At 36.4% G+C, this 19,542-nt stretch overlaps 1 protein-coding gene across 1 annotated transcript in view; it reads right to left on the bottom strand.

The window, feature by feature from the left end:
- LOC143249919 (uncharacterized protein KIAA0825 homolog) overlaps nucleotides 1-19,542 on the bottom strand; it is a 58,891-nt gene that overhangs the window by 26,943 nt on the left and 12,406 nt on the right. Inside the window, exons 5-7 of the mRNA XM_076500529.1 lie at nucleotides 12,510-12,962; nucleotides 7,434-7,590; nucleotides 5,119-5,418 (exon numbers count right to left, since the gene is read on the bottom strand). Coding sequence (XP_076356644.1) covers nucleotides 5,119-5,418; nucleotides 7,434-7,590; nucleotides 12,510-12,962 — 910 coding nt within the window. The remainder of the gene's footprint in view (nucleotides 1-5,118; nucleotides 5,419-7,433; nucleotides 7,591-12,509; nucleotides 12,963-19,542) is intronic.

The following is a 19,542-nucleotide window of genomic DNA, read 5'->3' as shown; positions in this document are numbered from 1 at the left end:
CAGCCAAAGATAAGCCCCAAAAACTTTGCCCCAGGGACCACAGCACAACTTCACAGACACTGAGTTCAGGATTGGCATAATCTCCCCAGTGGTGGCAAAAGTGCATGCAAACAGTTTTAGAGAGAGAAAAGTTAAAAAAATTTGATGTGGCCCACTTAAGTAAATGACTGAGGTCAGTCTGTTGCTGTCACTCAATAAACATTATGTTTGATGACTGACACAAGATGTTGAAGTCTCTGACATGGAGCCTGTTTGCAACAGTAGGACAGAGTTGTCCAGCAATGGCATTCATCATTATACTGAAAAGTATGACACTCAAGGCACAGCCCCAAGGGACTCAAATACCTGTAGGCAATTGGTCACACAATCCATATGAGTGGAGATCATGCAAAATGTCATACCTCCATATAGTACTGCAAACCTTTGCAAGGTCACAAAATACTGACAAAAGATGTTGTCACTTGAATCAGGTGATCCATGGTGAAATGCTGTCATTGGAACCCACACTGGATGGGTGAGAAGAGGTGGTTTGATTTGAGGAACCAAACAAGATGAGAATTAACCATTCTCTATAACGTATTACAGAGAAAGCTTGCCAAAGCAACTGGACAGCAGTTTGAAAGAATCTTGGGATCATTCCCATGCTTAAAGATAAGTAGGACCATAGCCTGGCACCACTCATCAGGAAAAGCATTCTCTCACCAGATCCAGTTAAAGACAACCAGAAGAATAGCAAGAGAGATGGTGCAACATCTCACAGTGTATATCGTGAGGTCTGACTGATGAAGAGCAAGCTTGTGTTCCACAAGTGTAAAGGGGTGATTATAGAGATGATCAACTTGATAGGAAAGAGGCAATTGCTCTGCTTGAGTCTCGATGATTAAGAAGGTTGAGGATGAAGTAGAACTGCTAGATACCCAGCAATAGCTTCCAAGAGTATTGGCGATACTCTGGGCATCAGCAATTACCTGGCCTTTGAAAAGCAAGGTTGAAAGTGGGACAGAAGTATACTGCACATTGATGTTCCAAATCTTGTCCCATATGACTTTGGAACTGGTGGTAGAAGAGATACTGGTTGTGAATTTAACCCAAGATTCCTTCTGGCTTTGACGTAGGACCTGCTGAGCATGTGTGCAAGCCCACTAAAAAGCGATGCAATTTGAAAGTGTGGGATACCTATAGGTGTCCAAGGCCCATTTGAGAGCCTTCCATGCCATGTGGCAGACAGGATTTCACCATGTATGAGGATACCATGGAAAATGTGTTGATGTTTCAAAAATACATTGAGCAGCTACCTGAATAATAAATTGATGGACACTGCTTCCATGCAGTTGTCCATCAATGGTTTACTGACTACAGCAGAATCAAGTTCTGAAAGAGCAGTGAAAGAGGGTCAGTTGGCTTGATTCATTTTCTGCCGGGTAAGGTACGCAGGTTGGGTGGCATTAACCACATCCAGTCTCTCAAAATTTTCACTGCCTTATCAGTTACTGTCAACTCTCTATGAAAGGTGGGAAAAAAGTGAAGGGAAGCAGACAGAGAGATCAATAGCAGTAAAAGACTGATTAGATGCATGAAAACAAGTATGAACACCAGTATTTAAGAGAGAAAGGTTGTGATCCAAGAACATATGCTCTACAGAGTGACTCTGCAGGATTATAAAGGAGACAAGAACTGTTCAATGAGAGCATCAAGGTCTGATTGATCATAGGTTTCTCCAGGAGATGGATAGATAGAACAAACAATGATGATTATATATGCAAAAATGGCTAGTTTGGGTTGAGAAAATATTTTACATAGAAGAGCGAACAATGTTTCGACCTTCTTCGGTCATCCTCAGGTTCACAAAGAAAGAGGTAACTGACTGGAAGCTGACCACATGTTTGAAAGGGGTTGTGTAACTGAGTGTCGGAATGTAGAGGGCAATGTTAGATGTTTGAATATATAATTTTATTTATTTTATTATAATAATATAGGTATAAAGGCATTCCTTTATATTGGTTTATTTTGGGTTTAAGGTACAGAGATGGGTGTTCAAGTTGATTTGTCAACTTTCTTAACCATAGAAGGCAAAAGACTTTTCACATAGTTTGAGAATGAGTCGCTATGGAGGCATGGAGAGATCTGTCTGTACGCCCACTGTAGCAGTGGAACAGAGTGCAGCAGCATACATCTGAGATGGAGAGGTAGATAGTAACTTTCAAGCTTCAAGGTAAGTAAAGTTTTGAATCATTTTCAAACACAACACCTCTTTTTCTTCCACCCACCTAGGGCATGAATGAAAGTAACATGGGTAAGAGCCTCTACAATTAACACAATGAGGGTCTATTTCACACTTGAAGGTATCATGGTCCCTGCTACTGTAACAAGCACATGTGAAGGAACCATGACATGATGTCTTTGAGTGACTGAACCACTGACATTGGAAACATCTGAGAGGGTTTGGAATATATGGCTGCACCTTGCAATTTAGATAACTCACCTGAATGGTGGCAGGTGGACATGGTGAATGATGGAATAGTGAGAAAGTTTCCCATAGTAAGAATAAAGGTGGAAACTCTATACTTGAGATCATGTGTATAAATGCACCAATATAAGACCTGGTGATTGGAAACATATTGGATAGTGGACATTTGGAGAAATAAGACTGATAAATATCTGCAGTCACTAGTAGAGATGAAGAGAATAAAAGTAAGCAAGACATAAAGCTATTTCTACATGTAATGAAGAAAAACTCTTCACTGCAGAAAGAGTCCAAGAGAAAGTCAAGCACAAGAACTGGGAAGGAGTATTGTACCAGAGCTATCAGAGCAGTTCTATTAGGGATGCTAAACACAGAAACAGTAAGAAGTGCTTCTATTAGAAGACCAAAGATTGCAGCTTCAAGGTCTGACAGAAGGTCTTAGTTCTGCTACCTACAAACAACAATGAACTCATCCTGCAGTGGATAAACAAACTATACTTGTTTATCCTAAGTAGCTTTAAACTCATAACAGCATATATCTATTTATACAACAATTTTATTGTTGTATTGCCCTTTGAACCATGCCTAACAACTATTACTATTTACACCATTGTAAATTGTAAATCAACCATTGCATTATTTTGTGATACCTAAGATGTTTTGTATTTCTTGCAGTTTTTAAGTTTTATTTACTTTATATACCAGGAATTATTTTGTTCATGAAATGTAATTTATGGTATAATTGAATGTTAAGGTTTGAAGCTGAATAAAAGGATAGTTAATGCATTCTAAAGATGGCTGATATAGGTATTAAAACTAAATAAAATAAAGTACAGAACAACATTTTGACCTTAGACTTCCTTTGTTAGCCTACCATGACTTAAAAAGATTGAAACATTGTTCTGTACTTTAGCCACCATAATGTGTAAAAATAATGAATGTTAAAAAGATGTTAAGCAATATTTGGTAACTGCTAATTAAAATCAATATTATATAGCAATTTCTGCTAGTCAAATCCACCAAACTACTTTGTCTCTTGATAAGTGAAGAACTGATTGACAAACACAAGAAAGAGGTAGAAGTTATACTGTGGCATCATGTATACAGAAAGATAGACCTCTGCTATACAGGATCAAAATGAAGATAAAAGATCATATCAAAGGAAGTCCTAACAAAGACCAACAGGGAAACTACAAATGTTGGTGCAGATCTCATGAAGAGACTTAGTGTATGAACTGGAAACAGTTTTTGTATATAGTATTTTTCTTAAAGAGGAGCTTGTTAGCTAAAGATTGTTTAGTTTAAGAATTAATTTATTTAGTGATTGAATATTTTAGTTTTTATAATTAGTATTAAAAGATAACTACTTTGAAAGTGACAGTTGTGACAAGCTTCATTACATAATTCTGTACAAGCCCAACTTTGCACATGCACTTTAAATGACATTTTTATGTCAGTTTACCAGAAACCTCTATGTTTTTCTTGTTACATACAATATTGTTGTCATTAGAGAGCTAGATATTTCTAGATTTGTTTTGTTATAAATATGTAGAGAAACAGAATACAAGTTAAATCTACAGATCTAGACTAAGTGATTGTCACTAAAGTAAGGAACAGCAATGTAGAAATAAATTGAAGTTAGTGAAAGTTAAAGTTAACTTTAGACTCCATAATTGTTAATTCAGCCATCTTAATGGGCAATATTTTAATGTTGTTTCACAGAGAAAAGGAGAACAACTTGTCTTGTCAAAGGGTGTTCTGAATATTATTTAGTTTATATTGTGTGTTAAAGTAAGCCATATTTAGATATGATAATCATAATAATTTTGCTTACATAACTGTTTACAAATCAACTGTTACATAGTTCAGTTGTAAATTGGTGTCATGTTACTCAAACATTTTAGATTTTTTTTGTTGCTTTAAATGACTATTGTCACACAACAGTGTTTCATACTTTGTAGAAAGTTCTTGGGCTCAATCAGACAATACATATATGGCAATTTAAGTAAAGGTAAAGTAACTGAACCTATCTGTGTGGACTTTGGCAGAAATGAGACTTATTTGAAACTCTGAATACAACTGTGGTAACCAATAATGCAGATTCTAAAGTAAGCATCACAGCCCTGTATTGTAACAAGAGTAGAGAACAATAACTTCTCTGTTAAAGGATGTTCTAAAGTATTTAAACCTGCCTGTGTGGACTCTGACAAAAAAGACAATTATTTAAAGCTCTGAATACAGCTATGATAATAAAGTGTCACAAATTTTTGTACAACAGTTTGACTTGTTTTAAATATATTATTTTAAAACAAGTGGATTGTGTGCTGCCCATTTATTGTTGACATTTATCACCAACATGTTACAGCCACCTGCTGTACATAATCCAGCCCTATAGAATTGAAAACAATAATAAAATTAATTAATTCTGATTTAATAACTTAAATTTTGTACCCTTTAACCCATTTAGAAAATGTGCACTGTGGGTAAAAATATCATTATGTATAGATATATCAGCACATTTTTACAGTGCTATATAAAAACCTCCAATCATCCTCTATTAAATACTGTATTTATATTCTTAAAAAATAATTTTGCTTAATAATGAAGTTTATATAAATTGTGTTAAAAATCTGTGCAAAACAATTTCAACTTACTGTATGAGAATTCTCAAAACAAGAAACTCTTCCAAACATTTCTGAGTCCTTAGAGCAGACTGAGCTTAATATATAACTGACACTTAACAAAATAGCTGTAATGTCAGCCTTCATCTGTGCTGTTCTGACATCACTGGGCAAGGCATTCACGTATTGAATACTGAATTGTTTTAATGTCTCAACAAGTATAGTTCCAAGGATCACCTGACTTCTGCTTGCTGTCAAAAACTTCCATAGGTCATAAACAAGTCCTCTCATATAAAAGTTCCACATCTGTACAGTAAAGGAAACTCTTTCTCCCTATTGAATACACAAGACCAAATAATTAATGTATTCTTATTTTTCTGCAAACAAAAACACAACCTCTAGTAAGTTTCAACAAATGTAGTAACGTGAAAGACTAATTTAAACCATTTCTATTTCTCCATTTATGGAAAGTAACACAATACACATGCTTTTATTATAATGAATACTAGCACAGGAACTTGGTAATTTAGGCTTCAAATTCATAAAATAATACAGAATATATTTTAAGCAATTTGTCAGATATGAAGGTACCCATGGCATACATTGTCACATTAGTTTCACATGTTTTACTAGATACCTTCTTTCACATTCATAACAAAAGTAGTAAGATTGAAATGGCTGACATGCGTGTTACTTTATTATATTACAATCATACGCAGGCTGAAGGTTTATTAAAATATTTGTTTATTGATAAAAAAAAGTTTCTTTTTATTGTCTGAGTGTTATAAAAATGAACATCCACTACCGACAAAAAACAACATAATAATATTAATGATATTACTACAGGAGTATAACAAAGTTTCCTTCTTTAATTGGAACCAAGTTTACTTGCATTCATTCAGCCATGAATGTTTAATTCAGTATAAATCTTAAAGTATTTAAAAAAGCAACATGCAATTCATTACATACACAGTTTTTTTTCTCAACTGAACTTTTAAAGTGCTACAGAATGTCAAAGTTTTATTATAGTATGACAGGACAGCAACCCAAGAAAAGGATATTAATGTCAGGTGCTTTGATGACCTCACCAGTGTAAAGACAAAATATTCTGTTTTAGACCACATCACTTCATCAGGTCATATTTTTACATTCATCCTAGTCCTTTCTTCACTAAATAATGGCTGCAAACATTAAACATTCAGAAAAAAACAGTAATATTCATATCAATTAATTCAAGGAAAAGCTAATCCAAAAATAATTTATTTATAGAATCTTAACAAATGGTAATGATTATTGAATACAATTACTTAATAAATACGAGCAACAGTACTGAGAATAACAATGACTGTAACAAATGGTAATGATTATTGAATACAATTACTTAATAATAAATATGAGCAACAGTACTGAGAATAACAATGACTAACAAATGGTAACAATAACTTAATAATAAATATGAGCAACAGTACTGAGAATAACAATGACTGTAACAAATGGTAATGATTATTGAATACAATTACTTAATAATAAATATGAGCAACAGTACTGAGAATAACAATGACTAACAAATGGTAATGATTATTGAATACAATTACTTAATAATAAATATGAGCAACAGTACTGAGAATAACAATGACTAACAAATGGTAATGATTATTGAATACAATTACTTAATAATAAATATGAGCAACAGTACTGAGAATAACAATGACTGTAACAAATGGTAATGATTATTGAATACAATAACTTAATAATAAATATGAGCAACAGTACTGAGAATAACAATGACTGTAACAAATGGTAATGATTATTGAATACAATTACTTAATAAATATGAGCAACAGTACTGAGAATAACAATGACTGTAACAAATGGTAATGATTATTGAATACAATTACTTAATAATAAATATGAGCAACAGTACTGAGAATAACAATGACTAACAAATGGTAACGATTATTGAATACAATTACTTAATAATAAATATGAGCAACAGTACTGAGAATAACAATGACTAACAAATGGTAATGATTATTGAATACAATTACTTAATAATAATTATGAGCAACAGTACTGAGAATAACAATGACTGTTTTACTGTGCTCGCACAAATCAGGAGTTCAAAACTAATGCCACATGTTCCTATCATAACAAACTGACTCTAAGTATCTTATATGTAACTGTAATCTGAAGTATCTACTTTAGATGACTATCAAAATTTTAATATAAAGGAACTATTTTATGTAAAGATAATGACAATTTAAATGTAAAAGATTGTTTTCAGAATATATTTACTTATTTTAATCAGTAATTTCAACAAAAAATATCAGAATAGGTACAAGTTTCACCTCAAAGAATGGCTTCAAGTCACGCCAATTATGACTGTCAACATCCTGAAGGATTCCACATCTTAGTAATTTCATATGGTAGTGAACAATACGATCATCTAAGGCAGTCACCAGACCTGCAGTCTTATTTAAAACTGCTTCTACAGAGAAATGAAACCTGCAATGATTGTACATGTTAAAAGTTACATAATGTAACCAAATTAACTTTCTGTGAGTTAATACTTTTCAAACACAAATTCCTTTTACATCTTTTAAAAAGAATAAATATTAATGTAACAAACTTCCAAAACCTATAATTTAAAAACCAATAATTTAGTGTGACAAATGTGCTACTTGATTTAAAAAAAACAACAAAATGTAGCAGAAATCTACCACACAAATCAGTAAAATATTGTGTATACATAACTACACACAAAATACATGTAAACTATACTTAACTATGAGTAATGCAATTAGAAGTTTCGTTTCCTTAAATTTAATGGGACTAGCAAGACTGACCACTTCTAGTCATAGAAATTTCAGAAAAACACCTATGTAATGTAAAAAACAGAAGTTAACATTTTCATAAATTGAAATATGTATTTCCAATAATACTTAACTTTGCTGGCACTAGAGTTATTTTTTGACCTCAAGGGTTTCAGCTTTGCCTATCTAAGCAGTGGATTTCCTCTCACTTGCTCAGTCTTTTATATCACACTCAACAGCCTTTGGCAATATCCTCATCACTTATGCCAATGCATTATCTATTGTGATACTGTATACAAGTGCCTCAATACCAGTAACTAACACCAGATCAGAGTGGGGAGGAAGGACTGGATAGTAGAAGGGGAGTATTATTGGAAATACATTTATGAGAATGTAACTTACATACTTACCATTTGCTAACACTATAGCTAGAATCCTACATTGAGACAGTGTAGAAGGCCAGCAAAAAGCATTACACATACAGCAAGTGTCTACCAATATAATGGTTCCCAAGTTGGAAAACCATACAACCTCAAGAACAGACATGCACTTCACCTGGAGCACAGTTTGTGCGAAAAATGTGGAAATATTACATGAGTAATCATAAATACAGGCCAGCTACAACCAGACAGCCAAAGTTCCTCAACTTGAGGTCAGAATTAAGAGGTTTTGATCTCTGTATCCCACATTGATGGGGAGGCAATTGGACCAAAATGTTAGATAAGATGTAGGTGCGACAGGATCCCAACCTGTAGCCTTGAAATGAAATGCTCCAAACTACTGAAATAATGATAAAAAGGTAAGTAAGCATCACTGAAGAGGACAAACTTTTTCCTCCTCCTGAAGAAGTACAAAAGGCAACACCCTAGGTTTAGAATGTTAGGACTGTGTATGCCTTGTTCACACAAAGAAACAGAATTCATCTAGTATGGATTTATAAACATTCATCCGAAATCTCCAACTAAATGGACAAGGAGAATTCAACTTGCTTCCAGAATAATGAAGAGGATATGGAACACTCTGCTCAACCAAGAACAAGGATGGGACCACTTTGCATTCAGAATTTTGAGTAGATAGTGGACATCCTTCCATGAATGATATACTAAACTGATAAAAAGAATGAATAAGTAGCCCCAAACAGGACAGGTTTTCATCAAATATGAACCAGTATTATGGGTAGACTTCCACACAAGTTGGTGCCATTCCCACCAACATCTGAAAAAAACATTCAGTAATATGGATAAAGGGGCTTCCAACTTTGCCCTCTTCTCCAAGAGTGGAGGAAACTCACTCAAACACTCTGGAGTAAAAAAACCTGTCCATCACCCCACTGAATGGAAACTGGATGTGGTAAAGACTTTCACTAGTAGAACCCAGGGAGGGGTGATACATGTTGGAGAGTCCTGAGGAGTGTGCTGGAAACAGTGCAATAAGTGAGCCAATTTCCTAAATGTTTAAGATGACCGACAAGGATGAGCAGGATCCCTTTAGCTATACTCACGATTGTTCATGAGTGGCAGGCCAGCAAGAATCTGTACATCTGGTGAATTCTTAGATGATCTTATGGAATACCTCATTTTTTTGGAGTATGTTGCAACAGGTAGGAAGTATTGTAAAATGGTGGGCACTTTTAGGTAAAGAGGATTCAATTTCCTCAAGAGACACCATTGATGATAAGTATGTAATTTCCACTGATAAATGGACATTTTGGGTCTATGAATAGATTGAGACAAATACAAGGTGACTTTACACATTAAACCCTGATGTTGCAGAAAGGACCACATGACTTCCATACATAAAGTTTAAGTTTGGGAATGCCCAGGTGTAGGATGTCAGATGAAGGCTGGCAGAAGTAGACAATCTTGATGATAGTGTAGAAGAGAAAACCATAGTTGGGCTGGCCAAGTTGAAGCTACCAATAGTACCTGAGAAGTAGTGGACTGAATTATAGCTAGAACTCTGGGTAACAGAAGAATTGGGATAAAGGTACAGAGATGCAATCCCATCCAAGTTTGATTAAATTCATCTATTATTAAAGCCCAAGTCTAAGAAACTGGGGACCAAAACAGCTGTAGATGAGAGTTCTAATCGATGGCAAAATACACTGGTCATAGGAGTCTTGAACTGATTCCTTTGGAACGAAAATCCATACTTGATGGATCTGTTAAATGTGAAGATACCACAAGTTGAGAGAATATTGGAGGAGGTGAAGTGAAATGAATGATCAGACCTGTTGCCAAAACCTGAACCCATGGGTTTGTAGAGAAAGAATTCTAGGTGGCCAGAAAATGATGTAACCTCATTCCCACAGACCCCACCCATATAAAATAGTCATCAACACCTGTTGGCAACATTCAGCCCAGGCAATGAAGCCTCAAAGATAAGGATGGAATCTGTTTAGCACACTAATAGCTCAAGGAGCAGAAGTTGGACACATGACAAGCAGTCATGCCTTGCCTATCAACAGGAACTAGATGATCAATATAATGGGCAATATAAATTTGAGATTCTAATGCTTCTGGAACACCTGCAAACCATACCAATTTATTTAATACAATGCACGGCAGGGATGGGAAGCTATCCCCTTCTGCTTTATCCATGCAGTCTATGGGTGATGTGGACTGGAAAGGGTAAGTTTACGAAGTAATTATATTGCAAGACTATTCACATAAGTGAAACTTGTGGAACACCCCATCTCAACAGTGAGTATTGTGAAGCCATAGAAGATAAAGCACAAGTCAACATAGCTGTAGTGTGGATTTTAAACCGAAAAATACACAGTCAGGCACCACTTCTCATGAAGCAGAATCCATATAATATGGAAATGAAGCAAGGACCCCAGATAGGAAAAAATATATGAACTTACCTAGTTAAACTCGCACAGAAGACTGAAAAACGGCCACAGGTGGGAGATGAAAACCTGATGAAGAAGAAACCATGATATGGTGATAATAATGGGAGATGAACATATTAGATATATTTCAAAAAACTTGAAAAATCCACAAGTCCTTGATGAAAGGGTACCAGTGATTAAGAAAATCAGCAAGCTGAACTCCCACTGGACCAGAACCCACAGGGTAGTCACCAATACTGTTGTTAAAGTATGTGATCTCAAAGAAAATTAGATGAAACACCCACAAAAGGGACTGGTGAGAAGAAGGATGGGTAATGATAATAGGTGTCATATTGGACAAATAGCAACAAAGTAGGAAAGACTTGTACTGATGCAAACTCATGATTACATTAACATAGAGAAAGTGCCAAAAACATATTGCAGCAGAAATGGGGCAATACTGAAACCCTTGAAGATAACATGATGGTAATAGGGTCTGAATTAAGTTGTATCATAACTAATAAGGTCCCAGCGTCAAATAAACCACACAAATAAGGTCAGAGCAACAGACTGAAGCATATAAGAGCTGTACATCTAAACATTACTTGAGCTTATATAATAATATAACAATCCTGCATTTAGATGTTAGCTGAGCTTATAGCAATAGATCAGAATAAAACAGTTGTGCATCTTAACATTAACTGAGTTTATAGCAAAAGGTCAGAATGCACAAGAGCTATGCACCTACACATTAGCTCAGTTTATAGCAACAGGTCAGAATATAATAGCTGTGCACCTAAACATTAGCTGAGCTTATAGCAACAAATCAGCATATAACAGTTGTGCATCTAAACATCAGATGCATTTATAAATAACAGACCAGAATATAACAGTTGTGTAACTTAAATATCAGCTGAGTTATAGCAACAGGATAGCTGTGTTTAAAACAAAAGACCAGAATTTTTATGTATATTGACCGAGTTTATAACAACAGATCAAATATAACAGTTGTGCATCTGAACAGTAGCTGAATTTAAAGCAATATGATAAAATATGACTGTTGTACATTTTAACATTATAACAGATCAATTACATACATATGAATCCTGAGTTTAAAAGTTAGCCAAATTTGAATTTATTGTGATAACGTAAAAGTCAAAGTACAAAAATCAATAGGTCAAAATATTGTTTCAAGATGTAGAAATGATCCAGGTTTAAATCTACAGATTAGAATACTCATGTCTTCAACATAAAATCTTTTAATAAATACGTATTCTTCTTCATCACATCATTAAATCTGTTTAAATCACTGGTCATCCTTACACAATTTTATATTCCCACAAAACTAAGCATTACTTCTAGTCGTACACATGTCCACAAAGGAGAGATCATCTTCAGGTTAAGGTCGAAACATTGTTCTCTCCTTATCAGTAAAAGTGTTAGTACCCATACCAGCTGTTCTGAGATACATTTAAATTTATTATCTATTGAGTTGAACCAATTTAAATGAAGCAAATTAATCTAATAGCATTTCATTAAAAACATTTATCTGTTAAACCATTATAATCTAACTACATAAATGTTTTATCTGGAGAGCTATACATAATTACAAACATATTCTATGAAGTGCTATCTATTACTTTATCCATTCTGTTGTAGTACATATAACACCTTCAACAATTCATCATTAAATAGAAATCTTTATGACATTATTTATTGCATTTCTAATCTAAACACTCCTTACTACTGTGCATCCAAACCTAGCTATAGCAACCAACCTGTTATTATTTCCTTCACCTAGGATGTTGCTCCAAGTTTTAAGATTGAATTCCAAATACACTGCTGTATTCAGAAGCACATATAAAGTAGTCACAGATGTTTCGTGAGGAACCCATAAGCTTATTTGCTCCATGTGGTGAAGGATATCAGATGTGTAACTGTGAACTGTATGAACAAAAGAAGCACAGAAAGGAACGAACACACCTTGAGCTGCCTCTACTGCTGGTATGTACTTATGTAGTTCTTTAACAAAGTTTAATACACTACGAAGAACTGCTTTTCTGTCTTTAATTCCTTCTGATGTATTCATGTACACCTCTCTCTTTGGGAGTTCTTCACCTCTGTTAAACCTTTCCCATTCCAAATGAATTTCTTCCTGAATTATTTCTTGGATGGAATGTTGCAGCGTACGCTGTAACATGTTAAGATATCCACTTTCCACTAGGCATGATCTGAAAGAAAAAAATTCTCATATAAACAAAGTAAAAATTATAACATGTTAATTTTGAAGTATAAAAAACTAGAAAAATTTAAAAACTCTTGAATTATACATTTCATTCCAGGCTTGGCATGACCAGGTGGCTAAGGCACTTGACTTGTAATCTGAGAGCCACTGGTTCGAATTCCAGTCACACCAAACAAGCTAGCCATTTCAGCCATGGGGGCATTATAATGTGACAGTCAATCCCATTATTCGTTAGTAAAAAAGAGGCCCAAGAGTTGGCAGTGGATGGTGATGACTAGCTGCCTTCCCTCTAGTCTTACACTGCTAAATTAGGGACAGCTAGTGCAGATAGCCCTCAGGTAGCTTTGTACAAAATTCCAAAGGAAGCCAAAAAACATTTCATTCATATTATTGTATTTTACTGTATCTAATATTAATTTTCTCAGAAGTAAGATGAAACAGTTTTTGTCCCTACATTTTCATTTAGCTTCATGCAATATTTTAACAAGTTTCACACATCTTATTACAAGTCACTATCGGCTACTATATCACACACGTGAATTTGATCACAGGAATCTTATTCATAATTAAATTTCAGTTCTGTCCTTTACTATTCTGACATTTGTTTACACACAAACTCAGGATGATTCTAGATTATTATACTTTTAACTGCCATTCCAACTGACAACAAAAACAGAAGAAAATTGAAAAGCGCATTTGCAGGAGTGAAAAGAAAACAGTATTATTCCATAATTTTGTAGAAATGATCAATTTAAAGTTGATGTTTTCCTTACATGAAAATGTATTTCTGATAGATATTCACCTCAACACATACATAGTTCAGCTATAATTCCTGTACATCTGCCTCAGGGATGTGCATACCACTTGTCTTCAGCAAACTCCCATCCAATCTCATAAGATTTCTTGTGAATTGCATTACTGTACAATGATATCATTTTGCAGCAAAAGCCCTCCACCAATATGAGGGTGCTATACCTCTATGCAGAGCAAAGCCCACTGTGCACTTGAGAATGTCATTCTTTGATGAGGAAGAGAGTACAAAGGTGCACCAGAAGTGAGGATGGGTAAAGAGACAACCATCAGAAATATATCTTCAGATTATGTTAACTTCCAAGACAACACCACACCTCTACACACTGTTCAGTTAGAATCCCACACTGAAATGGTGGAGGGGCCAGTGAGAGATGAGCTTCTTGTAAAATGTGTCTGAAGAAGTCCCACGGGAGTGCTACACCTGGTTGGTTGATTGGTTGGATGACTTACTGTTTTATGACACAAAGCAGCTAGGCTATCTGCACCAAACATCCGGTAAAAAGGTAAAAGTAAATTTTGTAAAATTCATAAAAGGAAATTAAGGTAAAACAAAGTTTAAAAAATATATAAATAGCATAAAACTAATGTTTAATCTAGTCTACAACATTAAGAGAAACACTACAGTAATAGAAGTCATAAAGGACTTTCTGTAGCATAACTGTAATTATCATAACTCACCAGGAAGACTAACAGGTAAGTACAAAAACCATCAGTCACCTGAAGTTGGCCTTAACAGTCCTGGTTCAGAGTTATTTGACGTTATGGCAATTTTTAAAAAGTAAAGTATAAAAAGTTTTAAAAGATGTGTAGCAAAATTTTAATAACTCGCCAGGATGAATAACAGGTAGTTCAAATGGATAGTTCAAACAGCAGCGTTAGTCACCTGAAGTTGGCCTTTCCAGTCCTGGTGTCGAGTTATTTAATGTTACAGCCATTTTCTAATTTCAAATCAAAGTAGCGAGACTGTGATTTTTAAAAGGAATCCACATTAATAAAGGTTTAACATATAAATTAAAAAACTTAAATGGAATTACAAAGATTAATGGGCTTTAAAAAAACTGAAAACTTTACCAAGGTGGACAGTGTCACCATCATCAATAACATTGTCTAACATTATGGACAAACTTTGGAACAGAACATGTTTAAAATGGTCCCATCATTGAAAGTCGTAATGATGGCAACAAAGTAAAATTTGGCTTATTGTGATCTGAGTGTTACACAGACTACACATTGGTGCATCAATCCCAGATAAAAGAAAACGTTGAGTTAAAAACTGCGACAAATTCGTGGTCTAGTTAGAACAACTTCCTCTTTCTGATCCTTATGGAAGCAAGATGGCAAAAGTCCAATATAGGGTTTTATTTGGAAAAGCTTGTTTTCGCATTGCTCACTCCAAGTCGACTGCCAGCTGGCACTGAGCTGTGTCTTGAACACAGGACCATAGTCTATCATTGGAACAGGAACAGAGCTGATAATGCCAGAGCAGATAGATTTAGCTGCAGCTCATTCCTGTGAATACCAATGTGGCCCGATATCCAGAAAAACTGGATTGAAGTAGATGTTAATGAGAAATGGGTTAGTTGGTTTTGAATATCAGCGAGAAAAGGATGTGAACCAACGTGAAGCAATTCCAGGGCCAGTAGAGAACTAATCAAGTCAGTATAAATAGTGCAGTTTGAGTACTGCTTAGCTTCTGTGTGATCCAGGGCAAGAGAAATATCATGCAGTTCAGCAGTGAACACAGAAGCTGTAGAGGGGATTCTGCACGCAACCACCAAACCACAACAAACCATGGCAGAGCCCACACACTCACCTGATTTTGAACCATCTTCATAAATAGGAATGGAAAGATGGTTCAAAGATGTTCAACAAATAAAAGACAGTACTTTGAATCAGGAGTATCTGCTTTTCTCAGATGACTTAAAGAAAGGTCACATTTGGGGATTGTAATAAGCCATGGTGGGATGGGCTGACTAGTGGATAAAGCAATGTTATCCAAGGACAGACCCAATTCATCCAACTGCACCTGGATACGAAGGCCAAAGGGCATTGGCAGACCATCTGTTCTGAAAAGTATGGCCCACCAACCCAGGTGGGAGGAAGGAAGTTTGGAAGCACAAAGCGATGGAGGTGCAAAGAAGGTAGAGAGGACATGGAGGATATTCAGTGCTCTTGATGAATGGGGCAAACCCATAGACCAGTACATTTGACCCGCATCTGCTTGATGTGTGGTGGTAAGGGTTAGCTTATGGTCAAAGATAAGTCCTAAGAACTTTGTCTTAGGGACCACAGGAAGCACAACTTCACTGATACGGAGTTCAGGATCAGAGTGAATATTCCATTGGCAGCAAAAGTGCATGCAAATGGTTTTAGAGAGAGAAAAATTAAAACCTTTTGCTGTGATCCACTTCAGTAAATGATTGAGGGCAGTCTGAAGCTGCCGCTCAATATGTCACATTCAACGAATGACATGAGATGTGAAAGCCATTGATATAGAGCCCATTTGCAACAGTGAGAAGGAGTTGTTCAGTGATGGCATTAATTTTTATACTGTAAAGTGTGACAGTCAAAACACAGCCCTGAGAGACTCCAAGTTCCTGTAGAAAAGAACGAGAAAGTGTTGAACCCACACAAACTTGGAATCTTCTGTCCATTAAAAATTTTTTTTTAAAAATTGGCAAATGGCCACGCAACCCATATATATATATGGATGTCCATATATATATATATGGATGTCTAGCAAAATTCCATATCTCCATGTTGTATCATAAGCCTTCTCAATGTCAAAGAATATTGATACAAGATGTTGTAATTGAGAAAGGCTTCTCTGATTGATGTTTCAAGTCGAATTATGTGGTCCATGGCGGAGCTTTGTTGTCGGAACCAACATTGGGTGGGCAAGAGGAGAGTGTTTGATGTGAGGAACCAAACAAGACGAGCATTAACCATCCTCTCTAAGATCTTACAGAGACAGCTCGTCAAAGAAATTGGACGGTAGTTTGAAGAAATCTTGGGATCCTTCCCAGGCTTAGAGAAAGATAGGATAATAGCCTGGCACCAGGCATCAGAAAAAACATTCTCCTGCCAGATTCGGTTAAAAACAATCAGAAGAATAGCAAGAGAAGCAGAAGATACATGATGCAGCCAGTTAGTGTATATCGTCAGGTCCAACTAATATATTGCCAGACCGATGAAGGGCCGGTTTGAGTTCCACCAGTGTAAAGGGACGATTACAGTCATAGAGACAATCCGCTTGAAAGGAAAGAGGTGATCGCTTTGTCCGAGTCGTAATAGCCAAGAAGGTGAAGGAAGAAGCAGAAGTGCTAGATAACTGGCAAAAGGTTTCACCTAGAGTATTGGTGATGCTTCAGGTATCAGCTACTTCCTGGCCATCAGAGAGCAAGATCGAGAGGAAGACAGAATTGTATTGCCCACTGACCTTTCATATCTTGTCCCACATGACTTTGGAACTGGTGGTAGAGGATATGCCGATTGTGAACTTAATACAAGATTCCATCTGGCTTTGACCTCGTATCCACCTAGTGTGTGCACGAGCCCACTGCAAAGCGATGCGGTTCTAGAGTGTGTGATATCTAAGGAAAGTATCTTAGGCCCATTTTTGAGCCTTCTGTGCCATGTGGCAGGCAGGATTCCACCATGGACGAGAATATAATGGAAAACGTGTTGAGGTTTAGGTAAAAATTGAGCAGCTGCTTGTATAATATAGTCAGTTACAGCTGCTACACAGTCATCTATTGATGGCTTACAGACAATGGCAGGATCAAATACTGCAAGAGCAGTGAAAGAGGGCCAGTTTGCCTGATCCAGCCTCCACATGGGCACAATGGTCGGGTGCCATTGACCACAGCTAGTCTCTCTTGAAATTGTAGGAAAATGATCACTGCCTCATGTATTATTGTCAACCCTCCATGAAAAATGGGAGAATAATGAAGGGGAACAAATTGAGAAATCAATAGCAGTAAAGGACTGACTAGGTGCATGGAAATAAGTAGAAGAACCAGTACTGAAAAGAAAAAGGTTGTGGTCAGAGAGCATACACTCTACAGAGTGACCGCTCCTATCAATATCAGCACATCCCCAGAGGGGATGATGTCCATTAAAGTCCCCCAGGATGAAAAACGGAGACAGCAACTGTTCAAATGAGAGCATCAAGGTCTGACTGATCATAAGTCTCTCCAGGTGACAGGTAGAGAGAGCAAACAGTGATGGTATGACCCAAGGAAACATGGATGGCTACGGCTTCCAAGGGTGTGTCGAGTGGCAAAGACAGGGTGGGCACATGTTGATCAACCAACAGTGCAATCCCTCCATGTACTCGTCCATCACACAACCTGTCATTTCTCTACAAAGAAAACTGCTGAAAGGTGAATGTATCGGCAAGTTTCAGAAATGTTTCCTGTAAGGAAAGACATACAGGATGGTAGGAAGCAATCAGTGATTTGATGTCATCCAGATTAAAATACAAACATCGAAAGTTCCATTGCATCAAGGTGGCCATTTTTATTTATGTGTAGGTGAATTGGGTGGAGAGCCCTTGTATTTATGACCACATCTTCTTTTCTTTATTTTCTCTATTCGAGGTAGGTCTGTCGATCTCCATAGATTCTGCCCTGGGTTGATTGGGCAGGTCTTTGTTGTTGGAAGAAAATTCTAGTGACTGAGGATGTGAACGAATGATTGTTTTGCATCTTGGGATTTAGAGAGAAAGATGGATCCGAGGAAATGCTTGTACCTGGAACAAAAGGATGTGGATCTTGGGGTTTGGTGGAATGTATATGAGGGACAGAGATAGGTGTAGAAGTTGATTCATCAACTTTTTTAAACATGGAGTTCAAAAGACTTCATCTGGTTTGAGAATGATTCTTTTGGAGGCATAGTGAGATCTATCTGCACTCCCACTGTAGATGTGGAATGAAGTGCAGCAACTTTCGAGCCTCAGGGTAAATAATGTTTTGAATTGTTTTCAAACGCTGCACCTCTTTTTCTCCAAACCATTCAGGACAAGAATGAAAGTAGGATGAGTGACAGCCATTGCAACTGACACACTGAGGGTCTGTTTCCCATCATAAGCATTGTGGTCTTTGCCACTGCAACGAGCACACGTCAAGGAACCACAACATGATGTATTTGAGTGACTGTACCGCTGATACTGTAAACATCTGAGAGGGTTTAGAACGTATGTCTGTACCTTGCAATTAAGATAACCTGCCTTGATGGTAGCAGGTGGATGCTGTGATGCAAATGTCAGAATGAGGACAATGGTTGGCATCATAATTCCATCTTTGTGAGTTGAGATCGCCTCACTTCAGAAACTCCTTGGGTGGAGAAACCAGTGAGGATTTCTGACTCGGGAATGCTCTTCAAATCCTTCTCAACAGTAACTCCTCGTGACAAATTTAAAGTAGCATGAGGCATAACCTCAACAGGTATATTCCCAATTGCCTTTGAATGCAAGAGGAGTTCACTGTGTTGAGATGTGGATGTTTCCACCAATGTGTTATGAGAGTGAAGCTTCTTTACTGACTTTGGAGAGCCAGCAAGTCCTTCTAGTCCCTTCCAAATGAAAAAGGGAGACATTTGCCCTAAAGGTTTGTCTGTAAGAGAATGTAGTATAAAGAAATAAGGTACAGATGTTATGCATGTTGAAAATTGCTGCTCAGAACCTTCAAGATGTGATCATTTACCTATGTACTGTTTTTTCACTATTTTATTCAAAGTTTTATTTGGAGGAT

Source organism: Tachypleus tridentatus, chromosome 4, assembly GCF_004210375.1.
Source record: "Tachypleus tridentatus isolate NWPU-2018 chromosome 4, ASM421037v1, whole genome shotgun sequence".
Classification (NCBI taxonomy): domain Eukaryota; kingdom Metazoa; phylum Arthropoda; class Merostomata; order Xiphosura; family Limulidae; genus Tachypleus; species Tachypleus tridentatus.
Note: the sequence above shows the minus strand (reverse complement) of the source record. Positions and strands in the feature narration are given on the sequence as shown.